Source organism: Balearica regulorum, chromosome 23, assembly GCF_011004875.1.
Source record: "Balearica regulorum gibbericeps isolate bBalReg1 chromosome 23, bBalReg1.pri, whole genome shotgun sequence".
Lineage (NCBI taxonomy): Eukaryota > Metazoa > Chordata > Aves > Gruiformes > Gruidae > Balearica > Balearica regulorum.
The window spans coordinates 3,360,323-3,375,962 of record NC_046206.1 but is presented as its reverse complement, the minus strand read 5'-3'; the positions used below and the strand labels follow the sequence as shown (position 1 = coordinate 3,375,962).

The 15,640-nt window shown below is 46.5% G+C and overlaps 1 protein-coding gene across 3 annotated transcripts in view; it reads right to left on the bottom strand.

The window, feature by feature from the left end:
- The window catches only part of KMT2A (lysine methyltransferase 2A), a 47,223-nt gene that overhangs the window by 9,380 nt on the left and 22,203 nt on the right, over positions 1–15,640 (bottom strand). The window contains exons 11-27 of one of the 3 annotated variants that reach the window (XM_075774629.1): positions 14,569–14,715; positions 14,208–14,303; positions 13,300–13,420; positions 12,638–12,751; positions 12,105–12,289; positions 11,344–11,517; positions 10,389–10,499; positions 10,130–10,203; positions 9,435–9,628; positions 8,945–9,051; positions 8,664–8,801; positions 7,296–7,454; positions 6,890–7,007; positions 6,728–6,806; positions 6,311–6,471; positions 5,314–5,499; positions 362–4,673 (exon numbers count right to left, since the gene is read on the bottom strand). In XM_075774629.1, coding sequence (XP_075630744.1) covers positions 362–4,673; positions 5,314–5,499; positions 6,311–6,471; positions 6,728–6,806; positions 6,890–7,007; positions 7,296–7,454; positions 8,664–8,801; positions 8,945–9,051; positions 9,435–9,628; positions 10,130–10,203; positions 10,389–10,499; positions 11,344–11,517; positions 12,105–12,289; positions 12,638–12,751; positions 13,300–13,420; positions 14,208–14,303; positions 14,569–14,715 — 6,476 coding nt within the window. The remainder of the gene's footprint in view (positions 1–361; positions 4,674–5,313; positions 5,500–6,310; positions 6,472–6,727; positions 6,807–6,889; positions 7,008–7,295; positions 7,455–8,663; positions 8,802–8,944; positions 9,052–9,434; positions 9,629–10,129; positions 10,204–10,388; positions 10,500–11,343; positions 11,518–12,104; positions 12,290–12,637; positions 12,752–13,299; positions 13,421–14,207; positions 14,304–14,568; positions 14,716–15,640) is intronic. The other 2 variants (XM_075774630.1, XM_075774631.1) reach the window with 2 other exon arrangements.

The following is a 15,640-nucleotide window of genomic DNA, read 5'->3' as shown; positions in this document are numbered from 1 at the left end:
AGAGCACTTGCACATGTTAACAACAAAAAGGAATAGAACCCATCACCCTTTTCAGTGCCATTGTCTCTGCTGAGATCTCTAAAACACTCTTTCATTTGCCAGAGCTGTCAACGATTTAAGTCCCCATACAAATATATGTAAATAAAGTCCCCTGATCCTCATAACCTGAAGTTTTTCATCCTTCCCTTTCCAGTGGTAAAAGTTCCGCTAACTCCTTTACGTATCTACTTTCTGCTGGCAGCTGAGGTTTTCCCCTTAGAAATGATCAAAAGGAAAATTTGCTGTAGAAACTAGGGCCAGATTCTTTCTTATATCATTACAAAACCTCGAGGATGAGCAAAAAATCAAACGCTCCTCTTACCCTGCAGCCGAGACCTGGGGTACAGCAATGGCCCCTCTGTCGGGAACGTGCGCTTCGGAGGAACTGGTCCACACATGAGAAGTTTTATGCTTCTTTCCATTCCCTTTGTCTAACGATGGCTGAATGCGTTTGATTTTTGGCTTCGTCTTCGTGGGACCCAGCACGGAGCTACTCGCAGACTGCTGGCCAGATGACGGGGAGCCTCCAGGAGATGCTGAACTGGCATGCATCACCGACGAGGAAGTCTTGTTTTGTTCGAGTCCGGTATTATTGGCAACGTCAACCAGCTGCGGAAAGCTCGACAGCTGCGTTGTTGCCGAAGCCGTGCCGAGGTCCAGCTGGGAGGAAGAAGCAACCCCGGTTTTGCTGGCTAAGAGTTGTGTCATATGTTGAAGCTGGTAAGAGCCTTCTGGGTCAGCAGACGATGGAGCGACTGTCATGCCCATTGTCTGCGCTGATGGCAGGACGCATATGCTCGATGCAGCCGTCATTGCGGCCGTAGACGGAGTTTGGGATGCTCCCAGTTGTGAAAACATCCCAGAACTTGGCGGTAAAGTCATGTGCTGCTCCTGAAGACCAAGGCTTTGCTGACTAGCTTTGATCAGGAGGTTGCTTATCGAACCGAGGTCCCCTAATAACCCAGGGCTAGTTAACGTTACCGAACTTTGTCCCAAAACGTGACTAGGAACTGACCCGCCGGTAGTGGGGGCTGCTGTGGCCTGCATGGATACGACGTTCAGCACCGAGGAACTCGACGCTAGGCCTGATACAGGCCCCGCTGGGAGGTGACTGGCGTCTGGCCCAATAACACTGGGAGACGTGCCAACTGCAGCAGTGGTCCCACCTTGCGGGAGCAAAGATGTTTGCTCAAAATACATCACCCCAGACTTGGACCTTTTGATAATATTGGGGACCGTTCTGTGGGACGTTGAATTTGCAATAGTTCCCAAATCCAAGGGGTGGTTGGAAATCTGGGAGGGAGCAAAATTAATTAAGGTCATGTTGGAGACCATATCAGGTGGAGCTATAGCAGATGGGGTTCCAGAGGGAGCCAGTTTCTTATTCTTCCGTGACTGCAGGCGAGATATTGGCCGCTTCTTGCCCAGGGCAGCTGGCGTGGAGGCGGTGGTACCAAGGTCGGTCCTCTGACTAGCTTCGGACACTAAGAGTTGAGGATCAGGGGGAGGCTGCACGCCGATCAGAAGACCTGGCGAAGGACTGCCGATGTTTGGCGGGAAGCCCGTCTGAGCGGCGGTGGAGAAGGGATGTATGTGCTGGTGATGGGACATGGGCAGCAGCCCCTTGCTGGTGGGAGGGAACAATGACTGAGAGGAAGGCAAGCTCGGGTTCAATCCCGTGGTCAGCGCGAGCCCGCTCCCCATGGGCCCCAGCACCGAAGCATTGGTCTCCATCACGCTCTGCGCAGAACTAACAGAAGGCGTTAACTGTATCTTTTGAGTAACGCCGTTGGGAAGAGTTTGGAGGACGTAGAGTGGCTGCATGTTTTGATTGACTACTAGAAGTTTTTCTGTGGCTGCCTTGAGGTGGGGCGGCGTTGTCTGCACGGCAGCGTTGGAAATCTGCGAGGGGCCGGGACTGTCCGTGGAGTTTGCCACGTACTTCTGGCTCTGGAGGGGAACCGTGGGTGAGACCGGCACCGGGATACCTGGAGTCCCGCTGTTTCTCGTTAAATCCTGGTTGCTGCCATGCCCTTGCTCAACGGGGCCGCAGGGTGGGCTGGCTATGTGCTCTGCATCTATGTGACCTTGGATGAAGTGATCGGGAGTCATGTGTCCTTCGGGGCTCGGGTCTACTCCCGGACTCAGGAGAGCTGTGTCGCCTTCCCCTGAGGCAGTTTTTTCTGTGACTGTCACTCTCTTTTCCCCAGACTCCGTGGAAGGCAAGGCAAGCATCGACCTCTCTCCCGAGGAGGAGAGCGAAGACTCAGAGATGACGGCGAGCCTGTTGTGATTTTGGCTGGGCACTGTAGGGCTGCGAGTGGTCAGGACAGAGAGATCGGAGGGAAGCTCCAGCGGCAATTCAAACTGCTCCTCTGCTGATATGGAGGAAGAGACGCTGCTATCCACTGTCTCGGCGGTTGGCAGCTGCTGGGAGAACACCTCAAACAAACCCATATCCTTGCCACGGTTGCTGTCGAGACCTAGGCCTTCTCCAAGCGTTAGAAGCTCAGATGATGAGGACTCTGGACTTTCTCCCAACGCCTGCATAGACGGTGTGTTCTTTAGTACAAAGTCCATGATGTCGGAAGGGAGGATGTTCCCACAGTCATCACTGTTGTTGTTGTCAGAGTCGGATTTCAGAAGTTCTGTGTTGAAGGTGTCCAGTAAGTTCTTGTCGGAAGGCGTGCTCGCGTGAGCCCTGCGGCCCGTTTCCAACGAGCTCAGCTGAGCTTCCAGCGAATCCTGACCCTGTGCTTTCACCCTGCTCACGGGGTGGCAGTTATCGATCTTTGGGTCAGCTTTGTGGACAGTGGAGCTCTTGGTGACTTGCACTTTCTCTCCGCCTTCTTCAGTTCTATCTAGCTTTAAGTTCTCTGTTCCATTTTCTTTACCGCTCCTTTTAGTTACTTGACTGACTTTTCTCGTTGTTGCCGTCACACTCGTATCGCTTTCAGTCCCATCATCCACGCCGTCTAGCTGTGAGATCTTTGGAAGATCGCACTGCTCCTCCTCCCTGAATAAGTTATGGGAGGCAAGCCTCTCCTCTGGGTTCGAGGAAACCACCGTTCTGGTGAAATTATAGTAGTACAGGTCATCTTCATCCGACGTGCTCAAGTCGTCCGCGCCATCCACCTGTCCTTCTGCAGACCGCTTCCCTCGCTTCTTCCCAGTTGAGTTACTGTAGAAGGGAATGTCTTCCTCTCCATAAGACCTCACGCCGTACAGAGGAGTCAGTCCAAAGAACATATTGGATCTGGCCCGAGCACTTCTTCGTGGATACCTCCGCTTGTATGAGCCTTCTTCTTGAGCTTTAGTTCCATCCTGGAGCATCAAGTTGTTATCCTGAACGGGCAAACTTTCGTATGTGTTATTTTGAGATTCCTGTGCTGGCACTTCGTTTGGACTTCCCTGAACTACAGGGTTATCTTCTGGGCCTTCTGAAGTTGAGGAGGGCTCCGCCAAAGCGGCCGGGTCTGCTCCTGCCGGCTGAGGTTCGGCATCGCTTTCCTGCTGTGCGTTTTTAGACTGGTTTTCGCTTTCCATCTTGAGAGGAGTCAGAGTGACCTTGACCGTGCGTTTTCTAGGTGCCTGCGATTCCTTAGAGGCCACTTCGATCTGCACCGTGGAACCTTTAGACGGCCCTTGTGAAGGTGGAGACTTCTCGCCAGCTTTTTCGGTGGGAATATTATTGGATAACCTCTGGCTAATTTGCTCAGCCACCAGACCCTGACCACCAAATTCTGGTTTCAGGCTCCCCTCTTCGCTGCCTACTGCTTGACTTGAGTCTGTGAGAGATTTCAGGGAATGCTTCTCTTTAAAACTATCTTTCAGTAACTTTTTCCCCTTCTGACGCCTGTCTCTAGTGGCAGAAACTACCTGCTCACTGGCTGCAGGAGATCTGCTATTTGCTCCAGCAGACTTCAAGGTCTTTGTGTCCACCTCATCGGCCAAAGTCGCTTTCTCTGGCTGCGTGGGTTCCACGTGCTGATCTCTGTCTTTCCTTGGGCCTCTCTGATGCAGAGGTGGGAAGGAAATGGTTTCTTTGGAAGAAAACGATCCTGAACATTCTTGAAAGGTTCCTATTTTAACATTCATTTCTGCGCCCGATGAACCGGTTGGTTGAGTGGACATTTTGGAGTTTCCTCCAGAAGCAAAACTATGAGCTGAATAATCTGTGTCCTTTGAGGCCAGCGTTTTCATCTTATCTCCCTTAGCAGGTGTACCTTTGGCTATCAAATCTGAACTGCCAGAATGTTTTCCTTCCGTAGGCTGAGGTGCATCCAGCTGGTAAGTCTTACTTCCGCTTGTAGCTGCTGTTTTCTGGGAGCCAGAACTGGCAGAGCAGCTTTGAACTGGAGTGCTTGGAGCACCCGCGTTCACCGATCCCACAAAGCGGTCAGTACTTCTGATGCTCGGTTCGTGTTCTGTAGAGGACCCCACGCTGGGAACTGAAGACACACTGTGCCTGGAGTAAGCGTTCCCAGCTCGCGTAGGGGAAATCATGCGGAGTTTTGATTGCTGTTGTGACAAAGAGGAGGTGCTATGTCTCCTCGAACCGATGCTCTTAAGTCCGGAGGATAGTAAAGGATCTCCTACTGTCACTATTTCATGGGTCACTGGGGTAGGACTTCCTGAGAAAATAAGGCAAGAAAGACCGTCAAGTGATCTGAAACCTTCACAATCAATTCATACCCAATTCCTCCATATCAAACACAAGAAATTAACAGCCATAAAAGCCTTTCAGCCAAATAGCGTTAAAATAACGATCATACTTGAGACAGATATTAAAAATCTGATACCACCCATAGCAGAGAAGCTTGTATCTCAGGGTTCCGTTATCTCAATTTTAGATGTGGATTTTCAACATCGGTTGGCGTGAAACAAAGTGTGACTCATTCATACAGAAATAGTGGCTGAATTACAATACCAGATCTCAGATTCTCTCTGGAAAAATACCGACTGAGATGATTAAGTCCCTAACTCACGCTACAGCTCTCCTGCACTACTGCTATTATATTGCCCAAACACTGCTTTCTTCATCCCAGGGAAGTTTTTGCCTCAGTCGTACATTTCTCAACAGGCCATGTCTACTGTATATTTTCAGAACTTTCCTTCCCTCAGCTTATCGCCATTTCGCTATTTTCTCTAGAAACAGAAAACTGAACACCATGTTCTGAACGAAGCCAAAAGAGACATGAAGCAAACCAAAAATATTTCCAAAACAAACCTCCCCCAAAACCCCACGATTGAAGTCAACAGCATTTGAAATACCTGCAGAGGGTAACGGCCTAGAGCCGGGAGACCTCTGTGTGGATTGATAACTCGGCGTCCTGATCCTGGGACCCTTGGAGACCACTGGATAGTAACAGGAACTAGAGGTCTGAGAATGCAAGGGGCGATCTGGTGATGGTGGGTTTACAATTTCAGGTGTATTTCGGCTGTCTTTAGGCAGAGTTTCTGTTGCATGTAAAAGAGAAACAGCAGCATAAGCCATCGCTGAATCCTAAAAGGTATGAATCTGATAAAAGTATATATTGCTATCAGGTTTCACTTGGAGAATCAGGGTATTTGTTAAATAAACACAAAGTCAAAGATTGCCGCTTCCTTGCCATCAGATAATGTCTGGTTTCTTCTCCCAGGAAACCATTTTCGAATACTTGCAGCAATACAGTAACCCTCAGCTTACACGTGAAATTCCATTACATTTTAATAAAGCTTAAGATTCTATGTTGACTATAACAACCATTATAAATGTTTTAAAAATCTTCCACAGCTTCACCTTCTGGGAACAGAGAAGGATAGGGCTGAGATTTTTTTTAAAAAAAAAAAAACAAAACCAAACCCTCACCTATGGATACAGAGAAAGCAATTTGGACATACAGAAGCAGCGCGATACCACTATGCAACATGGTATTTAACAACCTCCATGTTACATACCAACAACCCTGACACTTGAAGTACAATTTGAAGTTTTAGATCACTGGAAAAATCTCAGATCTGTAGACTAGAAAGCATTACTGCAGCAGTTTTTGTTGGCTCAAGTTTTCAAAGTTACCAGTGCTCTCGGGAGCTTAGCTCTTTTTTTTTTTTTTTTTTTTTTTAAAAAAAGTTTTCAGATGCTGTAACACAGTTTGGAAGCCTGAAGTGGATTCTAGTCCAAATTAGTTTGAGAGACGCAGGTCCTAGCCGCTACCTGGCTTTCTGGTAAGGATAAAGTATGGCAAAAACACGTAGAAAACATACTTTCAGCAAGTTCTTAAAAGATTACCTGTAAGGGGAACTGGGCTATGGGCAATTGTTCTGTTATCGTCATGCTCTACAGTGCTGTTGATGTCAGGTTCTATGACCGGAGGGCGGCACTCCATGATCTTGCAGGTATACACGCAGCGCTTCCTGGCATCTGTTGTGCTCCAATACACCCTGGAGCACCTGGAAGATAATTCAAACATAAACCAATTTACTCTACAGTCGAGTAAACCTCAAAATTCCTGTTCTAAGTTTTCAGGTTTCTCAAAATTACACACAACAAAGGCCTCCTGGCACAACATGCTGCACACCTAGCTTAATCACAAGATTCCTAAACAGCGTATGAAAGCTACCGTCAATTTTTACATATGCTACTTCAGTGCTGGTTTGGCATCTAACATGCTAAAAGACACCTACTCATCAAACAGCTAATACTCACTGATAGCCGATGGGAAACAACTTATCTTCACAGTCTGAGAGGTCGTTCAGAATTCCTAAACAGTCTATCGTCATTGAACCTGAGCAGAAAGAGGAACACAAAATTCCGTGAACCAGATTCCAGCACCAAAGGTGGATCGAGTGCCCAGAGATTAGATCTTACCAATCATCATGTGGATGTTCTCCGGTTCCAAGCCACTAAGAAATTTTCTTCTCAAACTGATCCCTTCGAAGTCCACAAAAACCCTCCTAAGAACTTCAAATCCATTCTCAGGAACCACCTGGAACAAGGATACACAAAACTATTTGTTAATTTTAAAGCAATCACCACGCATACGCTACGCAGTTTGTCAAACTTCATCCTCACTTTGGTCTTTTGGTTTTTGAGCTGCCTCGCAGTACTACTTGCCAAACTTCCTCATGCCAGCTGTATGGCTGATGACTTTTTAACAGCGCTGCAGTCTGGCCCTCATGAGTAAGGAACACAGTCAACATTAACTTCTACAAAGCTCATAGTTACAGGCTAACCCCACCTTCAGACAAGGCAGGGTGTGAAAGAAGAGTCTCACCTCTCCTTTGATCAAGTCACGATGCCTCTGGCAGTAAACTTTCTTATCGTCCAGAAAGACGCAGTTCTTGGCTCGCGAACACATAAAATGATAGTTACTTGTACAGGACGTGAGGCAGCAGCCTACTGTGGCACCCGACTTCTGGCAGAACTCACATCTCTACAAAAGCAAAAAAACCAAACCAACAAAACAAGTTGAATATTAGTCCCTTCTAAAACCAGGCTACCTTTACTGTTGTCTTTTGGCAGAGAGAGAAGTTTAGAGTAATGCCTGACCTCCCACTTCATTGCTGTAACACTTCACGACTGTGACTCACATGGAGAAGGTGGCGGCGAGAGGAAGAAGGATCGCTTGCACAAAACAACTTTTGCATTTAGACTGGTTCCTCCAGGCCTCAGACTTTCTTGCTTGTACTCCACATCCAAGTGTCGTACTTGCAAGCTTCACCAAGTATACGTCAACTATTTCTCCTGCACAGAGTATTCCCCACGTGGGTGGCTTACTACTGGCTAACAGCAGTCCTATTCCACTGCTGCTGCTGTTTTAGTAAATATTTAGGATCAAATGATGCAATATTAAACCAAAATTTGGACAAACTAATTTCTAGCCATGCTTCCAGTCTCATTTCATTCTTCCGGAAAGCAAGCAACAACCAATTCACAATAGGAAGATTATTTCGTTTTCTCAGACTGCCTGGGAGTTCAGGAAAAAAGACACCACCACATTCTTTTTGCAGTATTTAACAGAATAGCTACGTACAAGCTAGATGTCAAGGTTCTTCATCTATACTCAAATGTGAAAATGCTCCTCGATCAACATCCTGAATCGGACCATACTTGTTGTCAATTTTTATTCCTTTTATATAGACATAAAATTCAACCTAGGCCAAAATACCAGGTACAGGCTTGCTCTCTCTCCTTTGAGCTCCTCTGCTGTCATCAGTTCGGACTGCAACAGAAGATCTGGTAAGTCCTTGTACTAGAGAGACGGGTGCTGGGCTTTAACACAGCATTTGGCCGTGCTTTAGGTATTCCGTATGTTTTTTAAAAACAGGTTGCCACTACAGATACGGCATCGACTGCTTAAAGTATAGCATCGGCGACTGCAGACTTTCCGAGAAAAACACGACTCCTACCCTCCTGTAACAAGTTCCTTTTGGCCTCCACGATATTTCTGAATTGAGCAATCGAGCATTTTCAAATGTCTTCAGTCCGTTCTATTTTATGTAGCGTGAAAAAAAAAAACCCAAAACGCGAGGAGAGGGCAGAGCAGAAAAAACAGGCACAAGGTATCTTTTAGCCAGGTTCCTGTCTTGGTTCTGCATAAACCAGCGTGAAGTTTAACAAAGTATTCTTTACTGATACCCACCAGCTGCTTTCCCCTGATCACAGCCATGTGCACGTTTTTCAGAGACCCGTCATCATCTTCAAATACTTCTGCTGACCATAATGCACAGTTCACATGTGTCCACTCATTTTGGCCAATATAGAGAAGACGTCCAGCATCCTAAAGAACGGAAGGAAACATTCTTTTCCAATGTTCCACAAGATGCAACAACGCACAAAAAGCATCCAGCCTATCCACCGTACCAAATCTACAGTACTGCTTAAATCGGCTCCTATCGAAACAGGTGCGTGCCAGGTACTCACGTTAGCGCTGTCATCGCCGTATTTCAGGCACAACGCACACTGCCTGTTGTCTTCTACATCCGGAGGTGGGTTAAGTTCAGGACTATCCTCTCTGCTTCTGTCTGAGCCTTACAGTTAAGAGAGAGAACAGGGTTTATTCTTGAAAGCCAGAGAGGAAGAAATTCATCTGGAAAGATTGTCAGTAGGTGAACAGGGTAGAAGTGGCAAGCAGCAGACTAGAGTTTTCGATAGCCAGCTTGTAAAGCAAGAAAAAGCACGTGTCAGCCTCTATACAGCCCTTGTTCTGGGGGGAGAGAGGCAGGTGCAAATGGATTTCTGGGCCCAAGCTCAGCTCAGAAACGTCTCATACGTAACAGCCTCTGAATGATTTCAGGTCTCCGAAATTCTTCCGTCGCATACAGAACTAATACCGCCCTCTCTTTACTACTAGGGGGTTTGGAATGAAACACTCTGGGTTTGAGACCAGCAGTGCCGCAATCTGTTTTCTTACTAGAGATCGGTGGCGTAGGAGGATGTAGAGGAGTCGGTGAATCTGGCTCTCCGGGCCCTTTGGGTTTTGGAGCAGGAATGATTTTCTTCATCAGAGGGGGTTGTTCAGTGCGGTTGTTCTCTTCACGCTCCTGCCACTGAGCATAATTATGGTCAAGCGAAGGGGGCAGCACCGCATTCGGCAACATACCACTGCTGAAATGCAACAAGGAGTCAGCCGTCAGACCTGACTAGGCCAGAGGACCTTGCGCCCCGTCCACCTGCACTACCGACCCTCAACGCACAGCGACAACTCATTTAATTACTTACGGTCCATGCATGCTTTCAAGAAAGGCTATCACTGGTCATGTACATTTAAAGGTTTGTGAGGGAGCCATCGCTCTCTTTTGAGGGTAACAGATGCAGAAGGAGGGCTACACCAAATGGGGGTGAGGAGGAGGGGCAAGGAAGGACAGGACTGACAAGCCAACATGCAATATACCTAGTTCTAAATAACGTGTTTGGTTACTCTGCTTTAGAACAAGGAAGCATATACAAAAGCTGGGAATGAGACTATTGTTTAACTTCTTGAAAAAGAGGAAAAGAAAAAAAGAAAATCAGAAAACCCAACCCCACAAACAGGCTCTCTTGATACTTTTTGCTTGGACAGCTGGCAAACCGCAGGGTGTCGCAGTCGGACACAGAACAATTACTTACTTGCTTGTTACTTTATTTGGCTCCCAAAATCTGGACTTTTTTACACTGAACCATGGAAAAACACGCTCCATTTGCTGAAGGAAAACAACACTCCATTAGAAACGTTATACAACATACCCCAAATTCAAAGAAATTCAGCCAAGATCTACTGTAAATGTGCAACTGGTAAGATTTCGTTAACATCAACAACTCCGACAATGTATTATTTTATTCCTGGAAATACCCGAGTAGATTTCAAAATAACTGTAGTCCAGCTTACCCGAATAAAGAAGGACTTGACCATGCTATTGGCTTTCTTAACTTCTGGCTGCCCTCCGTCAGAATTAATGGCTGCTTGAATTATCTTCACAATGTCATCACTGAAATCCAACTGTAAGCAAGCCACAAAATTTCACATCAAGGGGATTGTCTCTTGTACAGCTACACCATCCACTGATTTTTTTAAGGCATCAAGAGAGCATCCAGATGATTAGGAGACTGAACCGGAGCATTGACTCAAAAGCAGAAAAAGAATTTGGCTGTAAAGAAAGGAGCAGCCCCGTGCATTTGCAATCTGGCTGGCAGAACTGCTACACCCATAACTGTTTGCTTCTTCCTTCCACCAGGAGCTGACTGCTGACCGATTTTAAATCGGCTGAGATATAGCTACCTCACAAGGATTTGGCCAAAATCTGGCAACAGCATGTTTGCCTAGCACTTTGCAATATACAGTCTTCCTCGAGATTACAGGCTCCATAGGGAAAAACAGAGGGAAAGGCTGCTCCCAACAAAGAAAACTGATTCCGTCAGCCTCAGCATTTTGTATAAGTAACCCCCTAAAGAGATCATCCCTCCATGTGTGAATTATTAGTTTCCAGATAACTGACTACCATCAGTGTTATCTGGCTGGGCCTTGAGTTAGAATTTGCACATGAAGGATCACCCATCCTGTTTCCATCAACACAAACATCTGATTAAGAGCAAAAGGGGTTTAACCAAGTATCACTGCTGGTTAAAGAGAGCCAAACGACAGCACGTCTTTGGGCCAACATTAACACGAGCGCCAGCCAGAATTATTTTTAGCAGCATGCTAACTTGTTTCTTTGTTCATAAAGAAAAGGCTTAATAAGCATGCTCAGTTATAAACACCACAGGTCATAAAGCAATTCATAGGATCTATTATTAAAGTTTATTATTTATCTATTATTTAGTTTATTCCTAAAACTTTGACGTACCACGGAAATGTAACCTCCTTGATCCATTTTCCTTTTCACTCCTTCCAGATCCAGAGGTTGCTGCTCCTCCTGTTTACTGACTTCTGTTAGGACAGGAGGATCGGGACCTTCAGGAGAGCTTCTGGACGGGATACTCTCTTCCGTCTCGGGATTTAAATCAGGCGGTTTTGCTGCCTGTTAACATCAGCAACGAGACAGAGGGACATTAGCTATTGAAGCGTGGCTGCTACTCACGACATACTCCCACGCACATTTATTGGACCAGACATTCTCGCTAATGTGAGAGAAAAGGAGACTCATGTTCTGAGAATTCCTTTCCAAAACAGAGGGACAAAAATTAAAAGATCTTAACCAGCTTCCTGCTGCTGACCTGTAAGGCGCACAGCAGAGCGGACCCATCAGCTGCAAGGATCAAACTCATTTTCAGAAGTCGTATTTCTGAATGAGTATTTCATGACAAAGATCCTGTTCTGCTGTCAAAAAAGCTCCTTGACCACCACAGAGCTAAATCCTCCCATTCCTTGAAGAACGTTACCCATTTTTTTTCTTTTAGCCTCCCAAGTCATATAATAGATAGTCACTTCTTTCTTTCCATAGGAATGAATGAACGAAAGAAAGAAAACAAAACCCACAGTATGTGTTGTTCTAAGGATGATAGAGACACTTTAGCTGTATGATGCACAGCAACACCAGAATTCAACTGAATGCCAGGCAACACTTCAAGGGAGAATATCTTAAGGGGACGTGAGGCTCCAGCTTACCTGTCGATACCGCAGCAAGTGGCTAGTCGTTCTAGAATTCAACAGGGCTGTCAAAACCTGCTTTAAGGAAACCTGCAGCTCCTTTTCCAGCGCCAGGCGCCACTCTGCCGGATGCTGCTCTGTGCAGTTAATGCAGGTGTACGCGACGCTCTCGGGCAAGTTAGAAAGTATCTCGTACATTTCATCTGGAGACAAAACAAAACAAAATAACAATCTGAACTACTTTATTGAAGGATGGATGTCGGGGAAAGCCCCTGCTCTGCACTTGCTGTCTAACTGAAACACTGCTCACGTAACAAAAGCATCTTGTGCAACTGAGTGGTACAGCCTTTGAGGCAAATCCTAAGCTTTTGGGATGTCATTGATATTAGCACTGGTTTACCTGTGGCCATTCTACAGGTATTGTTTCAGGTAGGTCGCAACAGATGAGCGCGTTAACTTCACACTCTCGTAGAAAGGTCCAAAACTGGATTGCTTTGGTCTACTCGCCGTCCCGCGTTCTTAAGTACTGAGGAGATAAGCATTTGCCTTACCAGAAAGGTTTTCACATTTGGAGTGGACCCAGCGGTCGCATTTCCCACACTGCATCATCTTGCTCTCATAGTCATCGTCATCATAGCACTTGTCACAGAGAGGACAAAAGTTTCCTGCAAACGAGACGTGATTTTTATCGGAAGTTCATCTGCCACACACATTGTAAAGGCTAGGCAGTTACTTACTAGTGTGCTAAGGAAGCAGCTCTCTGAACCCCCCGCCAGTAAGCTGCCAACACAGTTACATCTACTTTTACAACACTGCAAACAACAGCCACAAAAATAACATGTACAGTAACTAACACAAGAAGCAACGACCACTTTACAATAGGGATTTTGTTGCTTTTAAGCCGACAGTCCTTTAAAACATCTTTTTCTCAACTGCTACTTGAAACCCTGGGCCAACAGGTGTGTAAGAATGGCTTTACATGGTATAGCATTTAAATTCTGGAAGTCTCAAACTCTGACAATAAAACAGTGGTGACTTGTTAGCCATGGGAAAAAAAAAATAAAATCTAAGAACCTGGCTTCCCTATAGAAACTATTACACGTGCTTTCATTCCTGACTGTACCGTGCCAGGCTCACTCTACACTGATGCTGCCTAATTCAAAACTGAGCATCTGAAGAGGCTCCCGCTGTAAAGAATCACAACTTTATGTACCTTTAGCAAAGAGTTTGGCACAATCATGACAGAGCGAGAAGTCATGAGACCACTGCGCATCCCACCCTTTGCCTGGTGTTGTTGATCCGCAGCTCTTGCAGCGAACACATTTGGTACATATCTGGAAAAGGAACGTGTTTGGCAAGAGTTATTTGCTTTTATCCAGCGGTTTCTGTTCTTCAGTCCTAATGACACATTTCACAAGTTTTGTTATTGAATGATTGCAAAGAGCTTATACAAGAGAATAAGGAGTTTTAAATACCAAAAGTTTCGCTAAAGAGAAAAGAGCTCCCTCCCTTTATGGTAAGATGCTGATAAGGCAACAAGGAAAAAATGAAAATAAATCCCAGTATAGTTTTTCTGTCCTTCACATTTGTGCTGAAGGAACTATCACCCTTCCCTTAAAACAGCATATGTAGTTGTGGCATTTCTTCTGACCTAAAATGTGAAGCCTTATTTTAACCAACTCTAAGGATATGGTAGTAGAAAACACCTAAAAACTGTTAGTGTCAAATACAGCACAGGCAAAGCTTTTGCACTTGTTTAGAATGAGAACTTGAAAGACACAAAACAGCGCATTGATCCAAATTGTCTCTCAATACCGGTATGAACCGGTAAGGCTGTTAACGAGGTAAATGCTTCCATTGTAAAGAGCTTCTTCCACGTTCTGGGACTATGATCAGAAGAATTACTACAACTGAAAAAAAGGTGTAACCTCTTTAAAAATCCTGTTTGTCCAGAACCCACCTCATTATCTATTTCCAAATGTACCTTCCAATGCAACAGGCACCCTGCCTTAAAAGGCTAAGAAATCACAGAAGAGCAAGTTATCTGCAGAGCTCTGGCCCACAGCGTTACAAATCAGTCAACAAGCAAATTGCCCCAAAGAAGAAATCAAAATCCCTCACCCAAACTTTCTTTTTCTTGGTGGGTTTTGTCGGGTAGTTTGGGCCCAGGCACTCAGGGTGATAGCTGTTTCGGCACTTGTTACACTCCAGCAACTGCTACAAGAATAAGGGAGGAAAAAAAGCATTGGAACAGAGACCTTTCGAAAAGATGCAAAATCCTGGACATTTTTGTTTTACGTTGGATCCCCCCCCTTCGGGGCAAGAGGAAGAAGCTGCAAGGAAGCAACTCAAGACGCATCCTCCCCAGCGCACAGAGGCGCTCGCGCAGAGACTCTGCGCTTCCCTGAGCTCCGGAGCGAGTGGAGCTCCGGGATCAGCGCGGGGGGGGTGTCCGCCAGGTCTCCCGGCAGTTCGGGGGTACCTTGGTGGCCTGGTGCTGTCTCCCACAGACGTGGCAGAACTTGCAGCGACGGCAGCACCAGTTTTCCAGCTGGTCCTCCAGGGGCCGCTCGCTCTCCTCTAAGCAGAACTTGTGGAAAGGCTCACAACACACCTGACAGTACACAAACTGCAAGGGGGGAGAGGGAGGTTTTAGCAAGTCAGAAGCTGCTCTGAAGTCCCAAACAAGCCCCCTCGCCCTCTGAACTACTTCGAATTCTGCTTTATGACTGCCAGAACAAGGATTTCTACCAGCATATTTTGGGAGAGAAACTGCGTGCGTACTTCGGATAACCCAGATGCATGCTCATCTACCCAGACTAGGCAGCTAGCAGCAAAGGGGAGCCCGGTACCCATTATATCTAAGCGTTTCAGGTACCAGCCAAGGGCTCCTTCAGGATCTCCCTCCCTCACTGTAACATGAGCCAACCGCACCAGAAGAAACACTTAGTGCAGAAGGGAGGGATATGCCGAGCCAAGAGAGACATTCCTCCCTCTGTTCAGCTTAGGGGCCCGTGTGAAAGCTCTGCTAATTGCTAGGTATCCCCTACAAGGCTAGCTGTGCTAGGAAAAGAACGGTCCTTAGGGCAAGAACACGGCGGGCTCACAGGGGACAGAAGAACCCTTTGTCCCCTTGAGCGACCTGACTGGGAAGGGGATGGCTCCATGCCCCACTGGACCTTCACAGTCCTCCAGTGCAGTGATGATGTCCACATACAGAATTCAAGCCCCTTTTCCCCAAATATTGCTCGCTCATCATAACCGAGCCTTTTCTGGAACGCTAGCATCGCCTTCCCGGGACAGCTCGTCTGCAGATGTTGAGAAGGCACCTATCTATACCTGGAAACGCATTCAACTCATCTTGAGCCCAAATCCAGCTCTTTATACAGCACCAGAATCTTTCCAGTCACATTTCAGTACTGGTTAGCAGCTCTCAGCAGATACAGACCTACCTGGGAAAGTCAACACTGCCTAAAGCACCTTAACATTGTCGGGCAGCATTTAGTATTTCGAGTTAAAAGAAAGCAAAGCCCCTGGCTTTACATCAGATGTGG